Raw genomic sequence first — 23,303 nt, 5'->3', positions numbered from 1 at the left:
TATGGCGTGATTGTTGAGAGCGTGGGGTCAGGAACAAGGCCCTCCGGGACTTTCCATGTGTAGATGGCCTGTGTTAGCGTGGTATGATTGTATATCATACCATTATTATTGTACATTGTACTGGTGTGTTGCTTATTTGGGGAATTATATGTTTCCCCCTCTTTATAAAATTGTCATATGTTTTGTTGTTTTATTATTTATTGTAATTATGTGTAAGCATTGTGTATATTGTAATTATATTGGATATCGCAAATGCGATGCATGTCTGTTCGCGCCTAATTGGCGGCTTGGCGTCAGTTGGGAGCCAGCTCTCTTTGTATTCACACGCATTAGTTGTCAGTGGTATCAGTGATTACAGTGTATTTCCCAACATTTGACTTTCATTTCTTGTAGCCACCCGGTACAGACCCAATACCTTTCTCTCCTCCTTTGTTGGGAGTAGAGTCCCAGTGTTTTCAAGCGATCCCAATAATTAAGATCCTTAGTCCCTCTAATATGCCAGGTGTAATTTCTTTGGACAGCCTCAAGCCTCTGGACGTCTCCTTGTTTAGGTGGAGACCAGAGCTGGCTACAGGAGTCCATGATAGGTTGGATTAGCGCGTTCCAAAGGGTTAGCATTACCTCTGTCTCTCTTGAGGAGTAAGTTCGTAATACCCAGCTGGTCATCCCCCGTGGATTTTTCACGGTCTCCCTGATGTGGTGCTGGAAAATGGCGTCGTCCTCTAAATATATAGAATATACACAGACATTTTACATGTGCTTTAGGTGTAATTGTCATTCCTCTTTCATACAAGTTTATTAAGGTGAATTCGATAACCTGACCCTTTTCAAGCCAGTATTATATGTCTAAAGACTCGCCAAATCTAGTCAGTTGTCATTTAGACAGGTCGTGATATGTGCAGATTTAATTACGATGTCTTCGTGTGCAACAGAACCGCGGGGGGACGTTTGGTGTCTTTATTAATAAGTGGGTTATGCGTACAGAGGTGAGTCACAATAGGAGAGCCACATGCTCACCGTATGAGGGACAGTTCTAGACTGACTTGGTGTGTACGTCGTACTCCCTACGCAGAGGGAAAACTATGCCGTTCCCTACATATCTATCAATGGAGGCCTTGTGCCCAAGCGTCCTTCTAAACCTATGGTGTCCTGCTCGTCGTGTCGAGCGCCAGGGCCCAGGATAACACTACACCACACCTCCTCCATCCTCCGCGCTCGCGGGCGAGCGGCGGAGGCGGAAGTGGGGGGATCCGCGCATGAGGACGGAATGTCCTCCACCAAAGGAACGCGACGGGGCGGCTTCTTTCAAGACCTGTGGTCGCTCCTGGAGATGGCGGGGTTCGTCAGCGGAAGAGGCGGTTCGGAGCTTTCAATACGGAGGGATGGAGTTGGGTAGGGCGCGGTAGTCGGACGGGAGCCCGGAGGTCACGCAGGTCTGCGGGTGACCGTAGGCGGGGCTTATCCGTGCCGCGGCCCGTAGTCTTCAGAGCGCTCCGTCGGTGTCGGCGGCTGGCGACGGGTCGTGGCCGGTATTGCCGGTGACGGAGTTTCTGTCGTGAAGAGGGTGATGAGCGAACGATGGTCCGTCATCCACGAGAAGTGGGGCCATCCAAACGGGCATGGCTTGCAATTGGGTGCGGCCCAGATGGCAGCAAGCGTCTCCAGTGGTAGTGGCGTATCAGGTTTCGGCATCCGTCGGAAACCGTGGGCCACTCCGGAGGAGACGGAAGTGCGCGGTATTTCAGTCACGCATATAAACTGCGTCGGGGGCGGAACCGAAGGGGGTCCGCGCACGAGGACGACAAATCCTTCGCCGAGCGGAGAGGTCGGCCCGGTGCTCGAAGGGCGCCAGCACGGGCGGTGGCGACAGAGCTCGCCTCACGATGGGCGTGACGATACATTGCTGCACCATTGCGTCAAGTCTTCCTTCGCTTGAACCTGAAATGCGAGCGGTATCGGCCTGGGCGTGCGGGCGGCGTGGGGCGTCGCGTCGGCTTGCAGGTGGGTTCTCACGAAGGGGGGGGACCATGGTCTTTCCTAGGGCAGGCGATGCTGGGGTCGTCCTTGGAGACCAGCACGTCACTAAAGTACCGTAGGAAGGTGTCGCGAGTGGCGGCCGGGAGCTGTCCATGGGCAATGTCAGCTCGGCGCACCTGTTTGCGTATGTCATCGCCAGGACAGGGTCCGGGAAGCGTGCGTTGCGGGGGTTCATGTGAGATACGTCGAGCGCGTCGTCGGCGCCAAGATCGGCGTCCGTAGGCTGGCTCCGGATATCTCCAACGTGCCTAGGTGCCGAGTGCCTATCCCTGAAATTCTGCACCTGCATTGTCAGGCGATACGGCACGGGCATTGACAGGTGACGGGGGGCGGTCATCCAGAAGTGTCCTGTTGGGGGGGAGGGGTTCGCGTGAGATACGTCGACCGCGTGGGCCTATCCCCGTGATTTACACACCTGCGAAGGGCAGCGCATTGCTGGCGCTGACAGGTGGTGGAGGGCGATGGCCCGGAAGGCATTAGGACGGCAGGTACCAGTCCTCCAGGGAGAAGGGGCGGAGAGTGCGTGCGTCTGGCGGGGGACCCCTTGCATAGTGACACGATGCATGCGTGCAGGTCCTACCGGGCGTCTGAGACGGTCCCCTTCAATGCCTCCGGTGGGCGGCAGTGGTGTCACCTCCTCCTGCGGTGACGTAATTGCCACGGGGGTGCAGAGGCAACGTGGCGGTTCCTAAGCTGGGTGGGTGTGGCCTGTGCGAGTCAGCTGGGCGGGTGGCACTCGCGGTGAGCACAGCGAAGCAGGACAAAGGCTTCCTTGTTCGTGTGGCCTGCTTTGGCCTGGGGCCCGCGCAGGGTGCAGTGGGGCGAAGGCCTCTTTGTTCGCCCCACTACGTGCACGAAGGCACGCCACTATCACTATCACACAATTTTGCACGGTCCCGTGCATGCTCACTGTATCGGCACTGCACTCACGGTCCAGCGTGTTCACTATCGCCTATGGTCTAGTTCCGTCAGTATGCACCACTGATTCGCGTATCGTCCCATGTTTCATTGTTGCACACTGCAAGCAACCCTACTCACTGCGCCATCTTCGTGTGCAACAGAGCCACATGCTCACCGTATGAGGGACAGTTCTAGACTGACTTGGTGTGTACGTCGTACTCCCTACGCAGAGGGAAAACTATGCCGTTCCCTACATATCTATCAATGGAGGCCTTGTGCCCAAGCGTCCTTCTAAACCTATGGTGCCCTGCTCGTCGTGTCGAGCGCCAGGGCCCAGGATAACACTACACCACACGATGCATTCGCAAATATTTAGGGAATAGGCCTACTAGACCACCCGTGACCCGTTGGGTCAAATAGCATTCTAAATTATATGTTGTTAATAAAATGGTCAATAAAATCTTTATTGAGACAATGTTCTATTCAGTAGACGAAGGCAGTGACTTGACTACTTTTAAGAAGTGAAATGCAGAAGATTGTGAAGTCATGTCGTCGTTGCTTGGAACACTATGCATCATATGATATATAGGGTTCGTAATATTTTAATAAACTCATTATGCCTCATAGATGCTAACTCAGAAGTTGGCTATACTTTTAAATACTGAATATGAAAAATTTATGAGTATATATATATATATATGTATATATATATGTTGGGTCAAATAAATTTTAAATGATACGTTGTTATAAGAAGTGAAATGCAGAAGATTGTGACGTAATGTTGTCGTTGCTTGGAACACTACGCATCATATGATGTCGTGACGCCATGTCTCTTCTTCTGATTGGCTGGTCCTCAGTTGTGACGTCATATCTCTTCTGCTTGGCTGGTCCTCAGCCGTGACGTCATATCTCTTCTTCTGATTAGCTGGGTAATGGCTTCAACCAAGTAAGATAACAAACAATATTATCCGAGTTTTATTAGTATATAGATATCAGTGTACCGTGTTTAAATAGATAAAAACTATTTTTTATTTTTTATCCATAGCTTATCTCAATGAATCTTGTGTTACACTTCAAATAAGTGTTACGTACGTTAATTCTAACGTAATCTTTCCTTTATAACTTAATATAGGATGAACGAATGCTAAAGTTGGACTGCAATTATTTCGTCGGCTGTTGTAATTGTACCTTTGTTATTTACAATTACATTAGGCGTTTTTACCAGCGCATGAGAATATCAAACACTGTTTGATGTTCCGGCTGGTCTCTTGGTAAACACGACTTACTGTGCTACCAGACGACCCTCGCTCGCACCGTCTCGGAAAAAGTGTCGTACGGATCAGAACGTACATAACGTAGACAGCAGCCGTGGTGGGACCATCAAGCCAGACTACGAGAATTGAGCCAAGGGACGAGACAATGGACAGCAGCACCGACTCTGATACTTATATGGAAGATGACGAAAACCAGTCTCTTCTATCAGGACCTATGATGCCTCTATTGGCAGTTGCAAGCATGGCAGAGATGCAGCCAGAGGCAGATATGGGTGCTGTAGCAGCAGCAGCAGTAGCTTGTGACTTCATGGAAAGGTAATTATTGTCGACCAATACTAATTGTAAAATTCAGCATAACCTCATTTTGCTACTAAGGTCAATTGTACAGTATACTAATTTGGTTCGCATTTGTATTGTAGGGAACACCATCCAAAACAGGAGGGTCTGGCAGACATCCTGGACAACATGAGCGAGATGGACTTCTTCCGGAACCTTCGCCTCACAAGGACATCTTTTGACCTCATCTTGGACTTCATACATGAAGCATATGGTCTGAACCCTTCAGGATCCAGCCTTTATTTGGGTCCAAGAAAAGCTTTGTACGTTACACTCTGGTATTTAGGAACGCAGAGCACCTACAGGGAAATATCAGAGATGTTTGGTGTGTCACAACGTACAGTGTTTGACTGTGTCCAGAGACTGATTGATGTCATTTGCAATGCAGGAAAGGATGTCTTTTTGTGGCCAACTCCTCCTAAAATTTCTGAAATTGCACATGAATTCCAAGAAATGGGAGGAATTCCCAGTGTGGTAGGGGCTCTGGATGGATGCCACATTAACATCAAAGCTCCATCACCCACGCAGGCCGATCATGTTGATAGAACACAAAAACACTGTGTCATTTTACTTGCAGTTTGCTTTGCCTAATAAAAGTTTTTCCTACATTCAAGTGGGCTTCCCGGGATCTGCACATGACAGCCAAGTGCTAAAGTCAACTTCACTTTATAAGAAAATCCAAAATTATTTCCCATCACCACAATATCATATTGTAGGAGACTCTGCCTTTGGAGTCCAAAAGCATGTAATGGTACCATTTAAGAACTCTGGAAACTTATCGCAAGCACAAATTCTCTTCAATACTAAACTCTCCAAAGCAAGAGTTACCATTGAAAATGCTTTTGGTTTCTTAAAAGGTAGGTTTCGACGATTGAAGCATGTAGATGCCGATATTCTTCGGATACCTAAAATAATAAAAGCATGCTGTGTTCTTCACAACATATCAATAACTCAGCCTGATGAAATTAACATCCTCGAGAGGGAAGGGCTGGTGGATGACGCTGTTGAGTATTTCAGTTCTTCATTGTTGTCTGCCATGCCACGAGACCAGGCTGGTGTGCTAAAAAGGCAGGCAATAGTGGCAATGCTACAGTGAGTGACAGAAAAACGTAAAAGCAACCTGGAGTATGACTGTTTAGGGTTTCAATAATTAGCCAAAATATATTGTTTTTTACATTTCTTTATATGTTACAAAAATATACAAAATTCACATATATATGTACATGGTTTTTATTGATTGTGCCTCCCAAAATTTTGTAAAAGTGTTTTGACTCTGAAATCCTCTTCAAGTGTGACGTGGCACATATAATTGGATGTACTTTTGCTTGTGTTCATATGGTAGGTTGGAGGGAATGCAGAGGGCAATGGAGGCAGGAAGGGTGTCAGAACCGGCAACTGAAGTCTTTCTGACAAGTCAGAGACCACAAGGATATCCGGGAGGGTGAGGGAGAGTGGGGGGTGGCGATCTGCGCATGCGCACAGCAACAATAGTGACCTCGTATAGTTGGGTCAGTTGGCAGGCCTGGAGACTAAGCATGACCTCACGCCACATTCCTCGGCCGGTCAGGTGCTTTGGCTCACCAGCACCAAGCTTCGTCTCGGGTCGACTCACGTGGTCAGCGGGGGGAACCAAACGTCCGCGCCGACAGTCCTCCAAGCTCGTCACGTGACCCACGTGACATTCCTCCGAGTTGAAAATGTGCCTATTTAGCCTTGCTACCTCGATCTTGCGGTATGAGCGAAAAACCTCAGGATGTTTCTTTTTCCTTGAGGGAAAACTCCTATGCAAGATCGAACTGCTATGGCTTCTCTGGCCAAACGGCATGACATACAAGTGTCGAATGTCTGTGTGTGTGTGTGTGTGTATGTACACGTGACTATGGGAAAAAAAAAACGATGTCTCCTTCCTCCGGATCTGGGGACAAAAAGATACAGCAGTTATTTGTTCTACACACATTTCCAAGTCTGGAAAATAAGACTGCCTACAGCTCACGCTAGCTGAAACTACACTCCTACACCTCTGACTGCCTACGGCTCACGCTAGCTCAAACTAAACTCCTACAGCTCACGCTAGCTCAAACTACACTCCTACAGCTCACGCTAGCTCAAACTACACTCCTACGGCTCTGAATGGCTGAAAAACTAAGCACTCCTACAGCTCAACTGTAGGAGTGCTCCTATCTGGAACTTCTCTGTTTCCGCTAACCTGATCCACAGCCGGAATTCCTTTCTCGGCTCTGCGGGACACGAACGAGGGATATTCACCCTACCTTGAAACCCTCGTCACTCTACCAACTGCTCGGGTTGCATCCAACAGCTGTGGACCAGCACCTTATGTTTCTATCTCTCTTTTCTCAACCGAGTCCCTGTTTGACGCGCCAGTGTCAGGGGGGGGGCAATTAAATGTATATGCACTCGGTATTATTGAGAATTTTGGACGTGAGAGGAAAGAAACACCAAGGTAACACAACACGTGTTTTATTGGATATCAACACAGAGCACTAACTAATCTGAACACATACAAAGGAATATCACCAGTGTGATATATAACGCTACTAAAATATATGTATAACAAGTGGATAAACAAACCACTCCTCGCACTGCGGCGCGAGGATCTCCTCGAGCGTTGATTCCTTCTCCGACGAGTCCTCTTGTGTCCTCCTTGGACGGGCGCACGTCTCCTCTTTGGTCTCCTGCTCCGACGAGTCCCCTTGTGACCCACGTGACACTTTAGTTACCGGTTCTGACACCCTTCCTGCCTCCATTGCCCTCTGCATTCTCTCCAACCTACCATTCTACCATTTCAATGCAAGCACCAGTACATCCAATTATATGTGCCACATCACACCTGAAGAGGACTTCAGAGAGTCAAAACATTGTGTTATAGTCATTTGGTATTATATTTCATTACAAAATCACTCATTGTTTTGTCTGCGCTCTAATTCAATTCTTTTTAATCTTAGGATATTCAACCTCTCCCTCTTTATCTCCATGTCCATTTCGTAGCGTTCTCTATCACGTTCTGCAATGCAAGACAGAAGTTCTTTTACTTCTGCCATACTCTTTTCTTGTTTATCACTAGATGTTTTCATTGTATTTTTCATCTCTTTCACGCACAATAACAGTTCCTTTCTGTCCCTACAATATAAATGCGAACCAAATTAGTATACTGTACAATTGACCTTAGTAGCAGAATGAGGTTATGCTGAATTCTACAATGTCATGTTTTGAAATATTCTTTATAAATTATCTACATGATCATTTTCACTTTAAATTGTCTTAAGATACAGATATCAGTAGATACTACTTGTCTATGAAGCAAAATGATGATTTTCTAAAATTTCATGACTTTTCTTATTACTTGAATTTTCAGCGATTTTGCGTAATTCACCCTTACACACTATTTCATTTTTAGAAAATAGTAAATGTCACCTTACACATTCATTACCCTCTAAATTAAAAATAACATATATTCCCCTTCAAAAAAAACTTATGTGTTTAATTGTTTTCTTAAAAACTGATTTTATTCAAATTATTTTTTCTTAGTGACTCCCGATGGAGTCAATGGGACTTAGGGGTATAGATGTATACAATATATTGTTGATTATTGACATAAAGAAATAAAAGCATCAACAATAACAACATAATCTGAATATCAATAAGGGAAATTAGAATTTCACCTTTGCTCTACTGTATGTAGATTGGGTGCACACACACACACACACACACACACACACACACACACACACATGCACGCACACATACACACACACACACACCAAAACACTCGTGTGTGCACACACACACACATCTTACATATATATACAAAACAAACACATTCATATACATATACTAATACATAACATGCAGACATAATTTAGATTGGTTTCACGCATGCGCATGAGTACACACATACACACACACACACACATACACACCTGCATACACACACTTGTATACACACACATACACACATTAGAAGAAATGATGAATTTTATAGGACTCTTGTTCGTATCAGGATATAATATCAGATCAAGTGAGAAGGATTATTGGAGCAAGGCACAAGATCTTGAATGCCCTATCTTTGCTGCAACTATGAGCAGAAATTGGTTTCAGGAAATCAAGAAGTTTCCTCATTGTGCTGATAATGCAAACCTTGGTAGTGAGAAAATGGCTAAAGTGAAACCTTTATATGATTTTTTGAATGAAAACATTAGGCAATTTGGAATTCTTCATGAAATTCTGAGTATTGACGAATCTATGACGCCTTATTGTGGACGTCATTCCTGCAAGCAATTCATCAGACAAAAGCCAACAAGATTTCTATTCAAATCATGGATCATAGCCAGTTTAACTGGGATGCCCTATTATATAAAGATCTATGAAGGTAAATCAGAAAACCAGTCGTCCAAGGAACCTTTAGGAAGTAGAGTAATCCGGGAATGCATTTCTGCTTGCACTGAACCTAATAAGGACAGGTTTTATTTTGACAATTTTTTTTTTACCTCGTATGACATAGTCATAGATCTAAAAGAAAAGGAAATAAATGCCACTGGTACAATTCGATCAAACGGAATAAAGCACTGTCCAATACCTACTACAAAAGATATGAAAAAGAAGCCAAGAGGATCCTATGACTATCGATCAGAAGGAAATGTTGAAATCGTTACTTGGAATGATAATGCTGTTGTTACTCTTTGCAGTAACTGTGAGGGTCTAAATCTGATTGGCATGGCAAAACGGTGGCAAAAGGGTGTAGGAAGAGTGAACATTGAACAACCTTTCATAGTAAAAGGCATGGCGTTGTCGACTTATTCAACAGAGGTTTGTCAGATTTTCTTCCTGTAATCAGAGGTAAAAAGTGGTATTTTCCTCTTATCATTGTTGCTCTGAACACAGGGATCGTGTTTTGCTGACGACTTTATGAAATCGGCACAGGAACAGCAATTCCTAACAAAGAATATCGACGGTCTATTGCTCAGATCCTTGTCAAAAGAACAAAGCCTGAAAGGATGCATTCAAAAGTCCTAAGGTCAGGCCCAAAAGGATGCAAAGCTCTCCCACCAAGGGAAGTAAGGACAGACAACACTAAACATCATACTGAATCTCTACTAACTTCAAGAAGATGCTTTGTGTGTAAGAAGAATGGGAAAATTCAGTGCACAAAATGTAAGGTCACCCTTCATCTGAAGTCACGCTGGCAAATATTTCACGAAAAATAGAATTTTGCTGTATGCATACCCATTGCTGCTGTACAGTTATGCACAAATCCTTTATTATGTTCTTAGATTTTATGTAATTTTTATGTATTCTATTATATGAAATGTTTCCTTTAGTATTTACTCAGCACAGGAACTTTGTATTTTTGTTTATTCCCATTTGTTGACTTGCTTTCTTTGCATTAGTTGTGCTTCCACTCATGATTGTACAAGCATGTGTTCATATGCTTATAATTCAAAGAGACTTACTTATTTGTCACTCTTATATCAATAAAATGCTGTATAAAAAGCATTCAAATAAAGTAAGTATGAAATTGACCATTTTCATTTACTCCTTATACCCTTAAGTCCCATTGACTCCCTTGGGAGTCACACCTGTATATTCCATGAAAATACAAATAATGAAAAATTCCAGTAACAGGTAATCAAATATATCAAAAACTCTTCAGGAATTAAGTTGATCAAAAATCAAAACTAAAGCACATTGGTACCAGCTGGGATAATTACCTTTCCATGAAGTCACAAGCTACTGCTGCTGCTGCTACAGCAACCATATCTGCCTCTGGCTGCATCCCTGCCACGCTTGCAACTGCCAATAGAGGCATTATAGGTCCTGATAGAAGAGACTGGTTTTCGTCATCTTCCATATAAGTATCAGAGTCGGTGCTGCTGTCCATTGTCTCGTCCCTTGGCTCAATTCTCGTAGTCTGGCTTGATGGTCCCACCACGGCTGCTGTCTACGTTATGTACGTTATGATCCGTACGACACTTTTTCCGAGACGGTGCGAGCGAGGGTCGTCTGGCAGCACAGTAAGTCGTGTTTACCAAAAACCAGCCAGAACATCAAACAGTGTTTGATATTCTCATGCGCTGGTAAAAACGCCTTATTTAGATTTAGAGAATTAGGGATCAATAATAATATTTCTAAATTTTGTGATTTTTATCACGCAAACAATATTATCAGAGTAAAACATAATTAAAATATTTAATATACACATGAGAGAATTGTACCCCGAATATTATACTGGTACGTAATAAAACAAACTATTGGGGGAAACGTAAATATAAACAAACAACTATGGACTGAGAAGTGTTACACGTGTTATTTCGTACGTTACACCAATTTGATACAGCCAGTGTATCACCTATTGGAGAGATAGGAAATTTGTATATATAAGAAATCGAGTATTGCAAATGGAGTCTGGTACGTGAGTTAATGAAGAGAATATGAAAGGCGAAAATAAGTCAAAGAAATCATTTGATAAGAGAGCATACTTAAAAAAGAAGTTTAAAAGAAATTTCGGGAGCCAGCAAGAAGGTGAGGCAATTTATTCTTTTCCATCAAAAGAGGCTTAGTAATTTTTCTGATAAGGAATTATTAATTTTGATATTAGGGTTTTATTCCAGTATGATTATCACGCATTTTTTGTCTTTATAAGTTTATAATTTATTGCATTTGTAATAATTTATCTAGACTATGTGTATGCTATTACAGTTGATTACAGTTGAAGTTTACTGGAAGAGGCCTTATGTGGCCTGTGACTCCAGTGTGGCAGCCTGATTTCTAGTATGGTGTTGGCCGCATGCAGTGTTAATTTGTGCACTATAGTTTTTATATTTGCTCTTGTTCCTCCCAGAATTTGTCTAGCCTTGCTTCAAACTTTTTGACTGAGTCTGCATTTACCACCCACTCTGCCAGCTCATTCCAATTATTAATGACTATTGTTAAAGGAGTACTTTCTCAGGTCAAACCATGCTCTCGGTTTAAATATTTTCCAACTATTTCCCCTTGCACTGGACCCCTCTGCTCTGGAATGGAATGCTTATGTTAGGAGCTCTAAATTTGACAATGTAAGTTTCACGTTAAATAACTGTATATGCATGATTTTGGAATTTTACTGAGATTGGTCTTAAGAAAATCACAATAATTTTTATAAATGGTTGCTCCAAATTATTAGTTTTCTTGAAAGATGCAGATTTTATGTGTACACCTCAAATTTTCTTAATTCTGTTGAGGTCTTCTCATTATTAAAGTAGATAGATAAGCCATGTTATGCCTCTTGTAACATGTTATAAACATGGGGAGATGATAGATGGCTATATTGAGTTATCTATACAAGGAGCACTATGTATTCACAGTATGACAGGCTGGTATAGACTGACATGAGGCTCACTATGCAGAGTGAGATGATGCCACACCTAGTAAACATATGAATGAGGCCTTGTTGGCCATAACAGAGTTACTGTAAATCTAAAGAAAAGTGCCTTTGGGAGGGGCACCATTGACTATCTGGGACATCAGGTCGGCCAGAATTGCACCATGTCGTTAGAGGCCAGACTGAAGACACCTTGCTTTTGTCTTCGGGATTTAGAATTCTATGATGTCCTTCACCGCTCTGGCCTCTAACAGCATGATAGTATGCTCTAATACCTGGCAATCCCTCAACTACTTGAGATGCAATCTTTGCTTTGATAGATGCGGAGGTTGAAGAAATGAAAGTATAATAAATTCATCTAACCTAATTTAACCTGCCTAACCTAACCTATATTTAGTAATGCAGTACCTATAATCCTAGAGGTCATCATGGTTGTCACCATTGTCAGGGATGTTGACAGCCGGTTTGGCATCTGATCAGGCTGCTGGGTGTAGAGGAGTTTCATAACTTAAAGAAAATCATGAAGCTAAGCTCTGTAGGATTGTTTTAAAAATATATAGCATGATGACATCACTTGGAGTGGGATGGGAGAATACCTGGTACACAACATCAACACCATCACCAAATAAGACATTGATGGGACTGGACTGGACAGACAACTTGGCGTCTTGAACCTATTGTTGCAGTTTTGTTCGGTATTGTATTTGTTTTTAGCAAGGGTTTTTATCATTTATTTCTGCCAAGGAAACCATAGTCAATGTATTATAATTTACAAAATGGATATTTAATTTTCTATTGCTATATTGCATAGGTGTGCACTTCTAAAAAAAATACCAAAAAATATCCTGTATTGTGTCTTACATCACAACATGAGGCTTTTCCAATTTGTCAAAACTTGACAAATTTTTATCGATGTTTTCTATTTTCATTCTGAAATATCTTGTACAAAAATTATCAATATTCCTATTGATTTGTTTTAACAATGATGATGATGATATGGTTGAGCATCACCCCCCCCCCCCTATCGGGAGGCTAGGACAGTGCCCCTCACAGAGGGCTTTGTAGAGTGGAATTTAATGAACCATGCCCTTGGTTCAACTTCGCTGGTGGCAGGATTCGAACTGCCCTCACCTCGACCTTCGCCGCAAGTAACGACGCCCTAACCCACTCAGCCAGCGAGAGTTTTAACAATATATAATTTAAAAGCACATCAAACACAAGTAGATGCTCTGTTTTTGTGACAAATCAGGTCTGATTTCCTATTCTTATGTACCCATTTTATTCCAATATCATGCAAACACATTTTTACTTTTTTCTTTTTTGCATTTGAAAGATCTATTTTTCCTATGGAATGTTTAGGTTAAGAGTTATTGGATGAAATAAGTTTGATGTTAAATATCCATCATGTCTGCGTGATTCTGGAATTTTACCAAAGTCGAAGTGTCTCCATGTCAGGATGTATTAGCTTTCCAGGCTAGTAAGTTATTCATGTAATTCATATTTAATCAGTGACATAATTGGGTGAAAGTGTTACCTACATACATATACCAAGGCTTTTTCCCCCTTACAAGGGAGGTAGCCAAAAAAGGAAAAGGCATAAAATCATTCCCACCCATTCCATCCCTGAATACACTCCACTCCCCTCCACCCTCCCTCTTATCTTAGCACCTCCTGGATGACGGGTCATCCCAGCACCTTGTCCACTACCCTGGGTCAGAAGCAGTGTCACAAGACACAGCACATCCACAGCAAGGCCGCTTCATTAAATTGGCGATCCACCCATGCATAAAAGGAGAAGACGGGGAGAAATCCCTTCGGGCTGCGTCAAATTTTGCTCACACATACTACCTCACCCGCCCATTCCACCTCATGCATCACAACATCATCCATATACAACCATTCTCCATTCACCCCTGTCTTCTGTCCTCTCCCGTCCTTCCTCAACAGACATTCCCCTCTTCCCCAAAGCCCCCTTCACCCCATCCATCCACCTCATCCTAGGACGTAGGAAAGTGTTACATGAATATATTTACTTCTATGACATTTTTATACTTGACAATGAAACAAATTCCAGTATGACCTCAGGTCAGAATGTCCTTGTTTTACAATGAAGTTTTTTATTTAGCCATGTTTTGTACTTTATTCACAGTGTGGACAGTTGCAAAATGTATTAAACTTGTATGTGAATTTAGTGCACAATGTCTGGTTTTCATATTAGTATAGGAAAAAGAGGAATTAGTCAACTATCTGTTTACAGTTCTCACTGAACAGTAGAACTCCGAATGTTTTCTCAGCATGTTTCATAAATTTGCCTTGGCTTTAGAAAGTCCTTCACATTTGAAGTGAACCCAAAACCTGGAAAAATCACACTTAATTTCAGTGTCCACTTGTGTACTGCAGTACCCACAGATGACCTCTGTTTCTTTCTACCCTTGGCTTTGTTTACATGTGCCATGCTTTCCATATTCTTGCAACTGTGTCTGGCAAAGTTGATAGCATGGCATGGTTCTGGAACTGAGTATGCCAAAAAAAATCAGTGTATCTCTACAGTTATTGTTTGTAGAGATCTTGGACCCACCTGAGACAAAGTATCATTTTCCTTGAGGTATTACCTCCAGATTATGAAGGCGGAAGGTCTCTGTGGACTTTGAAGATATACAGTGAGATACATATATACATATACCAAAGGCTTTTTCCCCCTACATGGGGGGGGTAGCCAAAAAGAAAAAGGCACAGAAACCACTCCCATCCATTCCATTTCCTATATATTCCACTCCCCTCTACCCTCCTCCCTCCCTCCCATCTTGGCACCTCCTGGATGACGGGTCATCCCTGCATCCCGTCCACTGCCCTGGGTCAGAAGCAGTGACGCAAGACACAGTGAGATGATTCTTCATAATATCCATCTTGTAGGACCACCATTAGTTGTTGTTGTTGTTGTCGTTCCCTAGACTGTCTGTCCGAGCAGTCCCGTCTCCCCAAAGAATGCTACAGCCGAAACTGGGTTTTCCCACAAATCCTTTATAGAGTGTATGTTGTGTTGTTTGCGTGCATGATTGTGTATAATGCAGTCTTCCATTATGTGTTGTATGGTATGGGGTGAAGTGTTACATCCTGGGCAGCTGTTCACAATGCGGTCATCCAGCCTCTTCTGGTAGCTTAGAAGTGTTGGGTGGTGGCCGCACCACAGTCTGGCCAAGTGGACTGTCCTTTCGTGGGAGAGAGGATTCAGAAGGGTGGATATCAGGGGGTCTGGCATGCAGCAGTGTGTTGTCTTTCAGTGTGTTTATGGAGCGGTGTGTGATATGATTATGAATATGTTGATGACCCTTGTTGGTCTGTAGGCTGTTGTATAACTATAGCTCTGCCATTGATATTGGTGTGGAATTATGTACAAGGAAATTAATTTTTTTGAGGTAATAGTAAAGAGGTTATGTATGTGCTGATTTTAATGCTGTGCTTGATTTATATTACCCGAAGGACCTCGCTAAGGTTTGTGTACCTTTCTTTTAATGATATTTATTTTCAGGCCATGGACGGGCATATCTTCAGAAGAAAGCTGTTATGCAGCGATATATGCGAGATCAGAAGAAAGAAGATAGGCTTAAACAAAGGAAAGAACACGTAGATGTTGCTAGTGAAGGTGAGTATCGCAAGTATAATAGCATGTTTTGAAATAAAGTGAGAAGGATAAAAGTAATTATCAGAAGATCTATCGGCACCAATATAAAGTAAGGAGCTTACACCAGAAGGTGTATAGCTGCGACCTTTACTCTACATCAGGGTTTCTCAACCTTTTTAGCCATATCGCCCCCTTTTTCAATTGAAAAAAAAAGGATCGCCCCCTCGTAATTGGAAAATAATAATAAAAATTATTGCAACAATGATAAACAACTAATTTAAAATGTTTTACTTATGTTGTGTTTTGATGAGATCCTTGGGCCCAGCTGGTGCTTCGCTGCTAGTTCTTTTATATTAGGCTTAAAATTTGTCAGTTAGAAGCAATACCTATGACGTTTTTTGCCCCCCTGAGCTAAAAAATAACCCCCATTGAGAATGACTGCTCTACATGCTTGGACTATTGGAGCAGGCAACAGTCACCGCTGGTAATTGGAGAGAAGTGCTGGATTCAAACTCACAGCGAAACAAACGGGAGACCACCACACATCCGATTGTGTTACCAGCACACTTGTCTGGTAGATAGATTTGCAATTGATATGTGGTCTCCATTGTATATGATGCCTTGGTATACAATATTTCATTATATGATCACTGTATTAATACCCTTGTATTGGTGTTTGGGAAGTTTCACTTTCGTGATCAGGCAGGTTAGTGTATGGTAATTTCCATCTTTTTTTAATACGATCACTGTCCCTGTTTTTCTTGTAATCTATAAACTTCCTATACAGTTGGGCTTTGAGGAATGTAACCTATTTATATAGTGAGGGAGATCTGTGCTAACAAGTTTGGGAACACAATTCTTTTGCTTATTTATTTCATTACCAATAGTTTGTGAAATTGCATACTTGGTTACAATTTCAATGTTTTATTTTGTAGAAGATGGTGCAGGTAGTACAAGCAAAGAAGTGCCCAAGTTTGTGCATCCACTACTTCAAGATGATGTCCCTGAGGAGCTTCCTGACACGGAAGAAGAGACTGGGAGGTATGATTTTTACACAAGCGTATAAATTTATTTTAAGGTGGTTTGTACATGGGTTATGGTTGCCACGAATAAATCATATCTACCTGGAAGTGGCGGGGTTGGGTATGTAGTCCGCCAGAGAGCTAAGAGCCTGGAGGAAAGAAATGAGTAGAGATGGACATCAGCTGAAAATTAAGTTCTGCCACTGTAGTTGAAAATCAACTTCTGCCACTGCATCCACGAGGAACTAAGAGGAGAAGGAAATATTGGCGAGAGTGGGTGCGTCCCTTGGCTGGTTATTTACATTATCATAGTTTTTATTTATTCATTTATTATGAATTGATTTTTTTTTTTTTTTTTTCCATCCGATAACATATGGACCAAAAGGTCTCCTGTCGGCATGCTCCGCCTTTGTAATCCTTTGTAACCTCCATTGTATGGGCAAAGAGGTCCATGGTATATAGATAGATTGTTTGCAGTATGAGGTGGAATGGAGGGGGGATGAGGGAGTATGTGTGAGAAAAATTTGACACAGCCCAAGAGGATTTCTCCCTGTCTTCTTTTCTGCATGAGGGGACGGAGAGTGGGGTTGCCAATTTAATGAAGTGGCCTTGCTGTGGATGTGCTGGGTCTTGCAACACTGCTTCTGACCCAGGGCAGTGGACAAGATGCAGGGATGACCCGTCATCCAGGAGGTGCCAAGATGGGAGGAGGGTGGAGGGCAGTGGAATATATAGGAAATGGGATGGGTGGGAGTAGTTTCTATGCCTTTTTCTTTTTGGCTACCCCCCATGTAAGGAGGAAAAAGCCTTTGGTATATGTATGCATGTAACCGTAATTTTGCAACCAGTCTGTTTTGACTTCTTTCCAGGATCAGGGAAACATTTTTATTTAATTCTGGGTCATTTAGATTAGTTTGTTAAGTCATCTTAAGTTGTAATGTTTATGCTGTGTTTCAAAATGTTGCAGGACAGTGTCACTAGGCTGGATTGTACAGCAGAATAGCTCACTAGTAGACACATGGACATCATAGCACAGTATTATCCTAATACAGACAGTATATAGTGGAACCTATATATTTGAATCTAATTCATCCCTCAAAGTTGTTGCAATACATAAATATTTAGATATTAGGTCATTTTTTTTCCCCCATGAGAAATAATTGAAGTTGCATTACGTTGTTCAGAAATCCTGAAAATCAGTCCATGAAAATGGACTCCGACCAAATTGGGGGAGAAAACCAGCAACGTGAGGTTGAATCAGAAGTTGAATTAGTTTTGTACTTGTTTCTGGTAGATATTACACGTATGATACAAAATCAGGTAATTCAAACTAATTGCACAGTGGTTTTCAGTTGGAATCATTCACTATTGCATCACTGATTCAACAGCACAGTGGTAGTACTGTCTTGGAAACTGCCTATTTGGACTACTGGGCATTATGCAGATTAGTGTGAGCTAAGCTTTTGATTTGGCTACCTCTCTTATAAGGGTGGAAAAAACACTTGGTATATAGATATTGGTAGATAGTGTCAGTTGAATAGAAATTTGGCATACATACATATACCAAGGCTTTTTCCCCCTTACAAGGGAGGTAGCCAAAAAGGAAAAGGCATAAAATCATTCCCACCCATTCCATCCCTGAATACACTCCACACCCCTCCACCCTCCCTCTTATCTTAGCACCTCCTGGATGATGGGTCATCCCTGCACCTTGTCCATTGCCCTGGGTCAGAAGCAGTGTCGCAAGACACAGCACATCCACAGCAAGGCCGCTTCATTAAATTGGCGACCCCCTCTCTCCTTCCCCCCGGGCTGTGTCAAATTTGGCACATGCTTTTAATTAGTAGGTCCCCACCTGGAAAGCCCCTAGCAATCCGCTAGATACCTAATTCCTATTAAATCAAGTCCGTTCCATTCATTTGATTTACACCAAGGACCAGTGGTACCTGGATGTGAGGGTCCTGCAAAACTGCCCACTGCCTGGGTCGGAAGCAATGCAGTATAACAAAGTATATTCACAGCAGAGCTACTTCACTCAAATGATGAACCTCTCTCCTTGTCAGTGGCGATTCTAGGACTATGAAAGTGGGAGGGCCAGCTGAAAAACTGAGGGGGGCCATGGTTCTAACAACCCCCCCCCCCTTGAATTGGCGCTGCATGTGACGCCGTGACACAGTTGGTTCCGCAGTAGTATTTACCAAGATGTGTGTGTGTATATATATGTATATATATATATATGCATATATATATGTGTGTGTATATATATATATATATATATATATAAAATTTGAAAATATGATATGCAAAAAAACTGGGAGGCCATGCCCCCCCCCCCCCTTAGAATCGCTACTGCTCCTTATTCTCCTCATGTTGAAAATAAGAGATGAGGATAAATCCCTATGGACTCAAAACATCATCCTAACACAACCATTCTCTACTCATTCCTGTCCCCTCCCTTCTCCCTTCTTTACTCAACAGACATTCCCCTCTTGCTCAAAGCCCGTCACCCCATCCATTCATCTCATCCTCAGTCATCCCCTCAAGTTCACTTCATATACCTCTGCTTTCAACCTCTTTTTGCTAATCTTTCATCACTCATTTTTTCCATGTGCCCAAACCATTCCAATAATCTTTCATCAGCCCTGCCTGTCCCCCATTCTCCTCTTTAGCAAAGCGTTCGACAAAGTGCCACACCAGAGACTAAATGAAATCAAAGCCCATGGCATAGGAGGAAAAGTGTTAGAATGGATTAGTAACAGAAAACAGCGGGTCACCATAAATGGAATAAAATCTAGGTGGGGCAATGTTACTAGCGGGGTCCCCCAGGGCTCGGTTTTGGGTCCCTTGTTGTTCATTATGTATATAAATGACTTAGACGATGGGTTAAATAGTGATGTTAGTAAGTTTGCGGACGACACTAAAATGGGACGCCTAATTAGGTCAGGAGAAGACGCCCAGATTCTGCAGGATGATCTTAATAAACTGTTAACATGGTCGGTGAAATGGCAAATGAACTTCAATATCTCTAAGTGTAGCGTGTTAAACGTAGGGCTACACAACCCCGAAAATAGATACAACTTAGATAACACGTTTTTAGAAAAATCTGAGTGCGAGAGGGACTTGGGAGTTCTGGTGAGTCCGGACCTTAAAACCAGGAAGCAGTGCATTAGCGCCAGAAATAAAGCAAACAGAGCATTAGGCTTCATTGCTAGGACGGTAACGAATAGAAGTGCAGAGGTAATTATTAAACTCTATCTAGTGATAGTTAGACCCATCCTTGATTATGCGGTACAGTTTTGGTCTCCGTCCTACAGAATGGACATAAAATCACTAGAATCAGTACAGAGAAGAATGACCAAAATGATACAAGGACTCGGAAATTTGCCTTACGAAGAGAGACTTAGGCACCTACACTTACACTCTCTGGAAAGACGCAGAGTGCGGGGTGATCTAATAGAAGTGTTCAAGTGGATCAAAGGCTATAATAAGGGTGATGCAAACAAGGTCATCATAATAAAACAACAGGGCAGGACTCGCAGTAATGGGTATAAACTGGACAAATTTAGATTTAAGAAGGAAATAGGCAAGAATTGGTTTACAAATAGGGTGGTCGATGAATGGAATAAACTTAGTAACCACATAGTAAGCGCTGATACTATCAGTTGTTTTAAAAAACGATTAGACAACTTTATGGATGGGGATGACAGGTGGTGATGGATACGGAGCTGCCTAGTGTAGGCCTTATGGTCTTTTGCAGTCTCCTTTATTTCTTATGTTCTTGACCTCTTCTTTCCTCACTCTATCTAGCCTTGTAACTCCTACCATACTTCTCGCACTTCATCTCAAACACATTTAATCTTCTTTCTGCCTCTCTTAAATTCCAAGTCTCCACCACATACAGTGTTGTAGATACAATCACCCCTTCATATAATCTTCTTCTCTTTGCATCCATTTCCAGGTGCCTATTTCTCATGATACTTTCCAGTCCCCCAAGACATTTACTTGCTTCCCTCAATCTACAGTTTACCTCTACTCCTACTCCACCATTGCCTGCATGTGACCCCAAATACTTAATCCCTTCACTCCGGGCCAAAATCTCGTGGGCAGCATTAGCTCCCAGACGTGCGATGTTGCGTCATAATACTCGCATTATGAAAAATAAAGTTACCACTGTATTGCTCGTTCTCTTTCACCCGTGAATTTTGATAACCATAGAAAATATGATGAAGCCAGTTTACAGAGTATGGGGGTCACGCAGGTACAACTACAATATATATAATCAAGACGCCGACATCGGCATCCTCGCGTACCCACTTGTTCCTCATGACGCCTACGTAGGTGTCATCATATCGAAGGGGTTAAAACCATCCTCTTCCTCCAGCCTCCTTTCTTCAAGACTTACTTCCAACTCACTACCATCCTCTACCCTTGTATATCTGATCACCTTACTTTTACCCGCATTTACATACATATACCAAAGGCTTTTTCCCCCTTACAAGGGAGGTAGCCAAAAAGAAAAGGGCATAAAAACCATTCCCACCCATTCCATCCCAAAATACACTCCACTCCCCTCCACCCTCTACCCTCCATCTTACCCACATTTACCTTGAAGTTTCTCCAATTACATACCTTCCCAAATCCTGTCGTTAACTGCCTTAATCCTTCTGACCCTGCCACAAGCAGTGTCATCTGCAAATAACAACTGGCTCACCTCCCACTTTTCTTCACTATCTCTAACCCTCTCCAGTCCTTTCCCAATTACCCTCACATTTACCTCATGTACCACTCCATGTACACATTGAACAGCCATGTCAACATGACGCAGCCTTGACACAGCCCTACTTTTACCACCACTCACTCTCTCCATTTCCAATCCTAACACAAACTACTACAGTTGTAAAAACTCTCGATTACCTGTACTTGCTTTCCCCAAATCCCATATATCTGCAATACCTCCCACAGTGCTTTCTTTTCCATCTAGTCATAAGCCTTCCCCAAATCCATAAAGGCCCCAAAAGATATCCTTACCTTTTGCCAAAACCTTCTCACCAATCTGTTGTACCACAAAAATCTTATTCACACATCCTTACCATTTACTCCCCATGTTCCTCTCCTAATCCTCTTAATTAAAACCCTCCCATATTTGAGAGGATTATATAGATGTAGACTCAGATTATGATAAGGCTGTTCCAAGACTAGATTTGCTAAATGTGTTTTTTACCCAGTACCCTGTATTCAGGCCTCTCATAGCATCATGTTTCATCAGATCAAATGTATAGGTTATATTTTATACCTCTGTAATGGCATTTTCCTCCTTGTTATGGGATTTTATGTATTTATATACCAAGGGTTTCTATCCCCGTATACGGGTGGTTGGTAGGCAGGTCAAAGTGACACACCCGGTCCCACCCATTAAATTCCCATCCATCGCCATTGTTTCTCTCATATCAAAGGTATTCATAAATGAAGGGTGAGGGGATTACATTTATTTTATATCTGTTTAAAATTTTCATGTGATTTTTCAGGAAAAAGAAATTATCAAAATGGCAGAAGGCTCAGCAAGAATATGACAAAAAGCAAGAGGAAAAGAGGAATAAAAGAGAAGCGGCAGAAAAGAGACGTCAGGAAATGGAGCTGGCAAAAAAGAAGTACCAGGAAAAACGCCTGCATCGGTTTAAGCAACTTAGCAAGAAGACCAAGAAGGGGCAACCTAAAATGAGTGCTCGAATTGAGCTGCTTTTAGAAAAGATACAGGAGGATATAGGACCTGGAGAATAATTTTACTTGGCTATAATTAGGGTTCACGAATTATTCCGTTTTTTAACCATGTCAATTGTATGTAGCTAATATTATAATTCTCTTCTACTGTATATTTCTACGTATTAAATTATATGTGCCCAAAAAATATCCTTAGTATAAATATCAGATATTGTGTTTGATTGATCCTTTCTGAGAAATTGATGACAAGTGGTAGTAAGACAGACGGAAGAACAAAATATTGGTCCAATGAATATATACTTTAATTTTATACATACATACATATACCAAGGCTTTTTCCCCCTTACAAGGGAGGTAGCCAAAAAGGAAAAGGCATAAAATCACTCCCACCCATTCCATCCCTGAAAACACTCCACACCCCTCCACCTTCCCTCTTATCTTAGCACAAACAAAGGTATAGAAACCACTCCCACCCATAGGGGATGGAATTGTTAAGAGTGGTTTTTGTGCCTTTGTTTTTTGGCTACCTCCCTTCAAAGGGGGAAAAAGCCTATAGTATATGTATGTCAGGATAGGATTTTGATATGCTGTGATTGCATAGTTGGGAGACTGAAAGTTATTCTGAATCACTGGAATTTGTCCATTACTTCTGAAATCCACTAAATTTAAATCCATTGAATCTAGGGCTGAATGTACATTACATAAATGATGACAAAAGTAGCTTTTCATATTTATTAAATAAGAAGGGCGCCTGTGTGGATCAGAAGTTTAATTATTGCATTCTTACCTCAAATACCAGGTATTGTAGTATGATGGAAAGAGAGGAGATAGAGTACTGGGATTGTTTGGACATATGGAAAGAATGAGTGAAGACTGACTAGTAGAACAAGTGTAGAAAGTAGCAGTGGCCATCTTCTCCCCTTGTACATCTGATGACCTTTTACCCACATTTACCTTGTATTTATGGCAGCATTGGCTGCCATATGTGCGATTCATCACACTACATGCATTATAGAATA

General features: G+C 42.3%; 2 protein-coding genes across 6 annotated transcripts; one reads left to right on the top strand and one right to left on the bottom strand.

Annotated features, from left to right (window-relative positions):
* Positions 1-5,765: 5,765 nt before the first annotated feature.
* Positions 5,766-10,597, bottom strand: LOC143040600 (uncharacterized). Of its 4 annotated transcripts, none has more exons than XM_076211718.1 (2): positions 10,274-10,597; positions 5,766-7,257 (listed from the first exon to the last, which is right to left on the bottom strand). In XM_076211718.1, exons 1-2 carry the CDS (start codon positions 10,441-10,443, stop codon positions 7,053-7,055), a joined length of 375 nt encoding a protein of 124 aa, XP_076067833.1. In that variant the 5' UTR covers positions 10,444-10,597; the 3' UTR covers positions 5,766-7,052. The 4 variants fall into 4 exon arrangements, with proteins under 4 accessions (XP_076067833.1, XP_076067835.1, XP_076067832.1 ...); XM_076211720.1 differs by lacking the exon at positions 5,766-7,257 and adding an exon at positions 7,264-7,569; XM_076211717.1 differs by lacking the exon at positions 5,766-7,257 and adding an exon at positions 7,275-7,685.
* Positions 10,598-10,808: 211 nt separating this feature from the next.
* Positions 10,809-22,491, top strand: LOC143040599 (uncharacterized). Of its 2 annotated transcripts, none has more exons than XM_076211716.1 (4): positions 10,809-11,084; positions 15,452-15,565; positions 16,483-16,585; positions 22,092-22,491. In XM_076211716.1, the coding sequence occupies exons 1-4, from the start codon at positions 10,994-10,996 to the stop codon at positions 22,342-22,344; spliced, it is 561 nt and encodes a 186-aa protein (XP_076067831.1). In that variant the 5' UTR covers positions 10,809-10,993; the 3' UTR covers positions 22,345-22,491. The 2 variants fall into 2 exon arrangements, with proteins under 2 accessions (XP_076067831.1, XP_076067829.1); XM_076211714.1 differs by having other exon boundaries at positions 10,810-11,084; positions 16,480-16,585.
* Positions 22,492-23,303: the final 812 nt, after the last annotated feature.

This window comes from Oratosquilla oratoria, chromosome 29 (genome assembly GCF_046742065.1).
Source record: "Oratosquilla oratoria isolate Oo_2021 chromosome 29, ASM4674206v1, whole genome shotgun sequence".
NCBI lineage: Eukaryota > Metazoa > Arthropoda > Malacostraca > Stomatopoda > Squillidae > Oratosquilla > Oratosquilla oratoria.
Note: the sequence above shows the minus strand (reverse complement) of the source record. Positions and strands in the feature narration are given on the sequence as shown.